Source organism: Crassostrea angulata, chromosome 3, assembly GCF_025612915.1.
Source record: "Crassostrea angulata isolate pt1a10 chromosome 3, ASM2561291v2, whole genome shotgun sequence".
In the NCBI taxonomy this organism is placed as follows: Eukaryota; Metazoa; Mollusca; class Bivalvia; order Ostreida; family Ostreidae; genus Magallana; species Magallana angulata.
The window spans coordinates 52,263,498-52,273,387 of NC_069113.1; the positions used below are offsets into that span (position 1 = coordinate 52,263,498).

Here is a 9,890-nt window from a genome sequence, read left to right on the forward strand (position 1 = left end):
ATTTTTTTTTTTTTACATATTTAATTATTGTGCTTTGATAAGACATTACAAGTATCCGTGAATTTCATAATGATTTGGATATTTTAAAATAATCTCTTTGTTTTTTCATAAACGTTTTGGTTTCCCGTTTTTCTTTTGAAATTTTGATTCATATTTTGGTTTGTTTTGATTGTTAGGTTTTTTGCTGGTATCTATCGCTTACATTTCCCTCTTTTACCGACATGATCCTGATAATGCTATCTGTTATTTATTCTTAAAATTAATGTATTAAGGTAATGATTATCAAAAGCTTTCATTTGCTCTTATAATTACATTATATGCAATGTAACCACCTTTTACTCAATAAAAAAAGGTTTACATAGGCAGGTAAACGCACATATAAATACTAGTATATGCAATTCATAATCAATATCTTTTAGATCAATATGTCCGGTATTTGGCCATTTATATGCCTTACTACCAGGAAAATGATAAAGGCGGTCTTCTCTCTGTACTGTTCACAACGTCATCCAACTTCAGAATGTGACTTAAAGTGCAGGCTACGTTCATCACGTTTCTCACCTTGAACAGTTCATTACTGAATGTTGACAAGAAATACAGAACTGTTAACGTACACGACCTGAGTAATTAGGACAGCTCATTCATAAATCTCATCAAAATCACATGACATGGATACTAACCGTCGTTACGTTGTAAAGAACACACAAAGACCATATCAACAAGTTAGCTAGATTAACCGTATAATTAGCTTGAAGGTAGTTTTTTATTTCGTAATAATTATAATATAATTATTATGTGATAAATCTTCAAGTAATTGAAATCTAAATAAGAAACACAGTTGTATGTTTTGTACATAATGTAAAAGTCTGCTCCTTTACAGCTCTTATTCAACACGGTAAGGTTTTTAAAAAGTAATATAAAGAGAATTTTTTATTGATTGTAATAGCACATTAAGGCTTGATTTTAAAATGCACTGTGTGTAACGACTAGTTCATACATAGATAAGTTTTTCTGTATTATATATATATATATATATATATATATATATATATATATATATATATATATATATATATATATATATATATATATATATATATTGTTAGAAAACTTATTCAGAGAGGTTAACTCTATAAATAAAATGTAGAACAATCAAAAAATTAAATATAAAATGAAAAATTAAGAATCTTGATTTTTTTTTTATAATTTAGCTAAAAAATTGATTCTTATATTGTATGATGTAAGTATTTTAAACTTCTTTTTGACCACTGAATAATTAAGTAAACTATGTTTAGTATATATCATCGTTGTATAAATTACATTTCAAAATAAAATCACACAATTACCATCTTATTTAAGTTAAAATGGTTTAGCAAATTTTAGGCACAAATCATATACGCCCATAAACATATTATAACAGTTAGTGATTCTAATGTTTAATTGCAATAAATTCACATACTCAGGCAACCGTCTGCATTTAGTATATATTCAGACAATATTGCTATTAATGAGAATTTCACAGTGTCATATTTACATGCTGCTCCGTAATCAACAAAATTTAAAGAAAACTCGTTTCAAGTGCACCGCATGTAGAGAATAGTTTCTACTCGAGGGCATAGTGAATATTTTGCACTAGTAACATTTTTAAAAATGTACAATGCGATTCAGGTCCATGTTAAGTGGACGTTAAGGTAAAATATTTACAGAACTTATGTCATACTCATTATTGGCAATACATGTTTTTTTCTTGTCGTAATTAATTTCGCAGGAGTTACCTTCCCCAGCCAGTCTTGTTATTGGTGTAGGTCAAAACTGTGAATTTTCCTCCTTAAGCAACCAATTCCAAATGAAATATGCAGAAATAAATACGGAAAATCCAAACAATTATATCTCAAAACGAACCAACCAATATATATGGTTACGAAGAACAGTTAACAAGTGGTTGTTTGTTTTCTCAATTTATACCGCTAACAAAACAAAATCTGAAACAATGAAAATAAATGGTTTGCACAAATACATGTTTATAAAATTAGTTTTATGATTGTGTAAATTGTACTTGTGTAAATCGAACGAATGTTCCGTGCATGTAGCAATCGAAGTTTTATCAAATAAACCGGCAATTATCGTGACCAAGAAATCATATTTTATTATCGTGCGACGCATTACTCTATAGATCTTTTAAATTAATTTGCATTCAATAAATGACAGTTTTTCCGTTTAAAATTTAGCGTGAACTTTTGCACGCTCGATATCTTCAGACGCTTACATTTAGACTCAAATATCTTTTAGTTTGAGGATGTTGCTCTCAATATTAACCTGTAACGGTTATGTATGGTACATAAATAAGTAATTTTGATAACATTCCACATAATGAAAACACAAATAAGATCCAATTATTTCCTTTTTCTTGAAAGTTTTAATGAAGATTATTGACCACCATAAATATATGACATTACAAAATATCATTACACTATACGTTAAGGAAAGCGTCCATATAAAAAAGCAGCTGCAGAAAATCCTTATTTAGTAGTTATCCTGTAAAACATAAAAGATAAATCAATTTGCTGATGCTGTTGGAAACCTAGATAATGTATACATCTTGATTAATGAAGTATTATCAGAATTTTTTACAATGTCTATTTGAATATGTTCTTACCTTGCCGTTGCGAAATCCTCCAAGTCCTTTTCCACTTGAGATAACAGTAACTGTTCCACCGTACCCGCTACCAAAACTGTTAATGTATCCACCATTCAATCCACCGTATTTGCTATACAGATCACTGGATCCGGCCCCAGAGCCACTATAAAATCCACCATACCCTTATCTGTTTCCACCATGACTACCTCCGTATCCTCCATATCCTAATCCATAGTCACTATTACTACCTCCGTATCCTCCATATCGAAATCCGTACACCCCATTACTACCTCCGTATCCTCCATATCCTAATCCATAGTCACTATTACTACCTCCGTATCCACCATATCCATCAAATAAACCAACGTATCCACCACTATATCTTCCGAGATAATTACCGTATCCACTTTTGCCACCAGAAAGACCGCCTCGATAGATACCTTTTCCTCCCAGAAGCCCGACAATTCTGACAATTTCCTTTCCACCAAATCCCCCACTATATCCCCCTAGAAAGTTGCCGTATCCACTTTTGCCTCCAAAGAAATTTTTACCATAGAGACTGTCTTTATTGATACCTTTTCCTCCAAATATTCGAACACCCACAACTCTTTTTCCACCGAATCCACCGCCGAACCCACTGCCATAGTAACTATCAGCTGCGGCAACAGCCAGTACCACGGAGAGGCAGATGAGATTGTTCATTCTCTTTAAAGATATACGTGACTTAAATTGCAAAAGAGCAACACAATACTGAAATAAAAAAAAAATACTATAATTATATACCTTAACGATATGGATGTTCGTTCAGAAATGTGTGCTTCAAGGGTATCAGAGTTTGGGTTTTATACTCTATCTCCTGTTGGTCAAAGGCATTGCTCGACCTTGACTTTCACAAAAATAATTGCTTATTACAATTTATGACACGCTTTCTACGGAAAGTGTTGTTTTTGTACATGGAAAACTAGATTCAAGTCCAAACAAAACAAAATTCACTTGTCTTTCCTTTTGGTCAATGTGTTGTCCTTTTAATGCTTTAATTTTTTTTCTTAAAATCACAAGAGAAAGCGTACGAACTTTTAAATCGAACAAGACTCATTTCATTTGTATCTGTTTTGAAACTTTTTTTGGAGATTTATTGAATTTTTAAATTCCTATCTATCAAAAAATTGCACATACCAACGATAATGGACAAAAGGAGGATCAAATTGTGCTTTTGATTTTTTTTTTAAACAGATCGTTATGTTTCAAAAAGTCTTTTGATCAGCATAGGATTTTGATCTATTATATAAAATATATAGAAAGCCTTAAATTGTAATGTAAGATTATTTCTTACAGTTAACAATTTTGTCAACACTGCATATGTTTATAAAATATTCTTAAAGCTGCTTGGTCCGATTTTTTAATAATTACAGAATCAAATTTTTTTCCCATACAAATCATTTATCTTAGAAAGTTATGGACTTTCTTTTATTTACACCAGCAGAATCAGTCTCCTTTCAAAGTTAGAAATATTCAAGGTAAATAAAAATAACTTCTCTTTAATTGGGCAAACGAAAAAAAACCCCAAAATGTATCACGGGAATGTTTAGAAAAGGAAACCGCTTGGTTTCCTCCCCCGAATGATTGGGGTTATTCAACCCGCTTGCTATATGTATGCATCGATTGTAAAGAAAGCAGACTTTAGAAATATTAGCGAACAAAACGTACACATGTTGATTTGTAATTTGTCTGATCATTTCGACTTTATTGAAAGCGATGTCAAATTCGTAATACAACCATACCCATCTCGTCGCCAGGGGCGAAATTTATCATGAGCGAAATAACGCGGTACCTTTTAATGTCGTTTGATTTTGTTAGCAAATTTTGTACGTATTTTTCTTCATTGAAATTTGGCATAATTGACGGGAAAACTACTGCAATGTCTATTATTATACATATACTAAGCATAGCCATCGTTTTAAAGCGTGCATAAAATTTGATACAAAATCGGACAAAGCAGCTTTAATAAAATATTTTTTAAATTTTACGCAATTTTAAACCCTATTTAATTAATTTGTTTTTCAGGATATCAGATACTTTCAGGTGTTTATTTAGATTATTGTGAAAGCAATTTCAAAGGATCAACTTCATCATGAATAAAGGTTAATATTAATTGTATGGCTTAAATATGTTAAATATCGTCAGAATAGCCTTTAAATTCATTGGTTGTTGATTCATGCACTTTCTTGGAAATCAAGTCAAGCACATTTCATTTCATTATTAAGCAAGAGTTAGCAAGTGTTATGACAGTGTATTTACAATTAAGAGGATATTAAACTTTTAACTTTTCTGTGATGCTTTTTCATGATTGATTATTTCATTTTTAAATAATTGCCAGGTAAATAAGATATCTAAATGAGAGACTTACTTCTGTTTTCTATAACTTATGCTTTGTTGTTCATAAAACAGGAAGTGCTATACTCTCTCTCTCTCTGGTAAATAAATGCATATTTGTAAACTTGTTCTCGTTGAATGAATTATTTTTTGCCAAAAAACCCCTAACTAGGTTATTAAATGAAACCAAGGCCAGTAAAGATAAATATATACTATGTAAGGCAAAGAAAAATTGACACAAACAGTCGTTTATAAAAATTGTCGGCACATCCCTCCCTCCCTTTTTTTAGGACAAATAAATTTTTGAAAAAATCAAATCTATTTAAACCTTCAAAGTTAACTATAAAACTAAACAATGAATTAAAAAAACATCTGCATCTTAGTGGAATAACTTTTTGTTAAGAAGAGTTTGTACACTTTACACTCTAGACCATAAAACCCAACCTAATACTGAAGGCAGACAGTGCGCTAACCGAACGGCCATCTAAAAAGACTAAAAACGTTATTCTGTATGATGGGAGGAAACTCGACCTGCTGTCGCACACATGACTCGGTCTTTAAAATATAGGTGAAATGCGAGTAACGTCAAGCGATAAAATTACATTAAAGTAACGTCAAGCGATAAAATTACATTAAAGTAACGTCAAGCGATAAAATTACATTAAAGTAACGTCAAGCGATAAAATTACATTAAGCAGCATAATGATAGATATTAAACAGTAAGAAAAAGGTGATACTAAATTTACTCAAAACCTTCATGATTAAAAATGAAATAACCTATTTCTTATTATTTTTTTTTAGCTCAGACATTGAATTTTAATTGAATTTAACTTTATATCTAAATAAACCCAAGGTACTGACTAAGAGCGAAAACTTGCAGCCAGCAGTACTATCAGAACTATGAAAAACACGGTTGCAATGGGCTTTTGTTGAAACAAAAGTTGAAACCTTTTTGTGTTCTCATATAAAGAAAAAAGTTTGAATCAATTATAAAATGATTATAAAACTATTTGTATCCCACGATATAGCATGCCTATACAAATACTGTGTAAATAATTCAAGCATCTGCGATAAACAGTTGCTGAGAATTCTTTGACGGAATTTTGTTTGAAAATTTTTGCTAAAAATAATCAAAGTCGTCATTTAACAGGAAGTTGACGTCTGATTGGTACAAAAATATATTCCACGATATGGCATGCCTATAAAAACACTGTGTAAAAATTTAAAGCATCTGCGATAAACAGTTGCTGAGAAATCTTTGACGAAAATTTGTTTGAAAATTTTGGTTAAAAAATAAGCAAAGTCGTCATTTAACAGGAAGTTGACGTCCGATTGGTACAAAAATATATCCCACGATATGGCATGCCTTAACAAACACTGTGTTAAAATTTCAAGCATCTGCGATGAATAGTTGCTGAGATAAATGCGACAGAAATTTTTGTTACGGACGGACAGACAGACAGACGGACAGACAGACGGACGGACAGACAGACAGACACACAAGGGTAATACAGTATACCCCCTCTCCTTCGGAGCGGGGGTATAATTATATTAATTCTCATATAATCATCTAATTATTACAACGAAAATTTAAACAAGAGGCCCATGGGGCCACATCGCTCACCTGAGCAACAATGGGCGTTCAAAAGATATTGTGCCATATGGTCCCTCGGTAGAATAACAAAAATAAATATTGTCAAGTATTCGAATTTTACACTTATTTTTGCATACACGTAATCTTTGACATTGTACCTTCATGAAATACTATTTTTACCAGAATAAGAAAATCCTTCGCAAGATATAAAACTAAAGATTTGGTAGGGGTATACTGGTAAGTTGTTAACTTCCTATTCCCTATATTTTTGTTCTAACCCCCCCCCCCCCCCCCCACACACACACTTTGTAAAGCGATCAAAATATATGAGAGCATATAGGTACATTTTTTTCATCAACTACATACTAGTTATTGTATTTTTGAAAAAATATAACAGTTATCGTATTTTATTTTTAAAATCCTACATGTATAGATGTGAAGAAGAAAATTGTACCTCAATGTGCTCAATTCCTCAAATTAAAAACATTCATAAATTTAATTTGTCTTCTCCATTGTAATTAAATGACTGTTATTTACCTTGCGTACAAACCAGGATAATTTTCCGCTGTGATATTTTCTTAGGAATAGCGATAATTACTTTATCCCCGCAACAGAAATGTGTCAGAACTATGGAAACTGTTTTAAATATGTCGTTTTTATTTACTCGTGTCTGGAAAATTATCAAAATTGATGTAGATTTCACATTATTTATTGTATAAAGAGGGGGCCCCAGAGAGTAGGTATACACAGAATATCATTCTTTTATTTTGTTTGTACAAGTATTTAACATACTCTAATTCATATAGAATTTCTAACGTTCAACCAAAACAATCGTAGAATTATAAGCAAGATACAGAGCTCACAGTTCGCCTAGGTTTGAGTCATATTTTGTTCACATGAGTTTATTACATTCAGCTTAAGATTTTTAACCTGGTATTTCCTATTCAGCATTTAAAATGGAAAAAAAAGAATGGCCCAAGATTTTAAATTCTTTTATTCACTCAAGACAAGTTCACTGGTATTTGAGGCTCAAAATGAGTTTATACAAATGTACACAAACACAGTCAAAGATCACATGTACAGTAGGAGTAATAATGACGAAAGAAGGTTAAGTTTACAATACAATAAGTTGTTTAAGCTGGTTTCTGGAAGAACAGACTTTAAAAATTTTCTTAATAAATATTGACAATTGTTTTACTTTTTTAACCTTTTGTTTTTAAGATCTGTGTACAAACATAGAATTGTGAGCAAATCTCTGTATCTTGCTTATAATTCGAAGCTTAACACTCAAATATGGTTAGTAAATAGAATTCGTAAACAATTAAACACAAGAAACATGCACTATAACAAATAAAGAACACAATTTATTTTTTCGAAATGAATCATATATATACATGTATATACCTACATATTTCCATTAGCGATATCAAACTCTATTTAAACTGAATAAACTAGAGAAAATGCCGAACATCTCAACAAAACCTATTGCATTAATCTACCATTACGCAAAATATAATGCCGAATTACCGATAGAATGAATTGTATTTCAGTACTCTTTTGATACATCAGATTTTGCTTAATTTGCGCAGGTAAACAGTTAACTGTTTGATTTACCGAAGTCTCTGTTTGATTTGATACGTAAAAATCACGAAATACAGACGATAGTTCCCAGGTTACAAAGCATAAATAATGAAAACGAAACGAAAATCAGAACAAGCTAACACCAACGTCATGTGTTAACTGTCAACGCATTGAAATATTTAGCCTCAATTAACTTCACAAAATCGGCACCAATATATTTTGCATGTTTCAAAAATTTCCCTTCATACGCGAACTGTTGCATAACAAGCAAATTTATCATAGTCAGATCGACCCTTTTTCGTATAATGTCATGGCTGCTTTAAACAAAGAACCTCGTTTTAGAAGTATGAGTACCAGTCTTGGTAAAATGGGTATGCAAACCCGGGCCGTGGCAAAATAAAAGCCGGGCAGATCGGCAATCATCAATTCCAAATACGCACTATTTTGCAGCAATATTTACAGCGAATACAAATATACTGGTTTATCAAATATCCTGAAATTTTAATGAGATTGGCAGATTAATAACTGCCAATCTTTTGTTTTGCCCAGGCCAAGTCTTGCCTACCCATTTTACCGGATGCCGAACTCGAAGCTGAAACACGCCTTTCCTTTATTATTATTTTCGTAATAACTCAGATTTGAAACAGAATTAGCACTTAATTTTTGCAATTTATATTTTCCTTCCCATAAGGATAATTTATGCTCAACTACGTTGAATTGGAGTCCGTAGTTCGTGAGAAGAAGATTTTTAAAAATGCACCCACCTTTTTCTACAGTTTCAAGGTTTTCTCCGCTTTGAAAACAGATCGGACTTTTATTTCTGCAATTTAAATTCGCCCTTCCATAAGGATGCTTTGTGCCAAATTTGGTTGAAATTGGATAAGCGGTTTTAGAGAAGAAGTTCAAAATGTAAAAAGTTTACAGACGGACGGACGGACGGACAGACAGACGGACAGACGGACGACGGACAAAAGGTGATCAGAAAAGCTCACTTGAGCTTTCAGCTCAGGTGAGCTAAAAAAGGGCCATAAAACAGTCAATGTATTATTTATGAGTATTACTGGTACCCATGTCCTTCTCAAACTGATCAGGTCATTCAACAGTCTGTGCTTGCAACCTGTGTCACATATTTTTCATCAACTAATATCGAAAACCTTCACTTACGTTTCCTTTTTAAAGGGTGATAAATCATCTATTCTTAATAAAAATACCACTTATGCAAAAAACTGCTTTCATAACAAAAATATGTGCACTTTAATTAAACGAACTATTTAAACAATCAATTTGTTCTAAAAAAAACAAAAACAAATACAAACGGTTTAAAAATTTTTTTATTTAGTATCTTTGTTAATGGTTCACTTCGTATTTTAAAGCGAGGTGCATATCAACACAACGTTGTTGTTTTCTGTTTTGATTTATGCTACCTGCTCTATAAGCGCCGGTTCACTGAATTCACTCCATTAACAGAGACCTTGTTTATTAAGTGGGTCATCCCATTCATAATTTATATCATTACTATTAGGATTCACATGGTACGTATATATACGGACAGTAAGGATGGATAAAACATGAGTGAAAGAAACAAAATGTTTCTAAACGTAAGCTTGTCAGAACTTTCGGTAAAGACCCAATTTAGACATTATTAAATCAGACAAAGTTACAACTCAAATGGGCAAGCTTCAACAGCTGTTATTTATTTGCTAA

The 9,890-nt window shown here is 31.8% G+C and overlaps 1 protein-coding gene across 2 annotated transcripts; it reads right to left on the bottom strand.

Annotated features, from left to right (window-relative positions):
- Window positions 1–2,393: 2,393 nt before the first annotated feature.
- LOC128178570 (ATP-dependent RNA helicase A-like) lies at window positions 2,394–3,731 on the bottom strand. Of its 2 annotated transcripts, XM_052845815.1 has the most exons (3): window positions 2,971–3,730; window positions 2,657–2,928; window positions 2,394–2,535 (listed from the first exon to the last, which is right to left on the bottom strand). In XM_052845815.1, the coding sequence occupies exons 1-2, from the start codon at window positions 3,338–3,340 to the stop codon at window positions 2,822–2,824; spliced, it is 477 nt and encodes a 158-aa protein (XP_052701775.1). In that variant the 5' UTR covers window positions 3,341–3,730; the 3' UTR covers window positions 2,394–2,535; window positions 2,657–2,821. The 2 variants fall into 2 exon arrangements, with proteins under 2 accessions (XP_052701775.1, XP_052701774.1); XM_052845814.1 differs by having other exon boundaries at window positions 2,657–3,731.
- Window positions 3,732–9,890: the final 6,159 nt, after the last annotated feature.

What these genes read in the sequence shown, in the direction of transcription:
- LOC128178570 (XM_052845814.1), bottom strand. Translation starts at nt 3,340, where the DNA reads ATGAACAATCTCATCTGCCTCTCCGTGGTACTGGCTGTTGCCGCAGCT.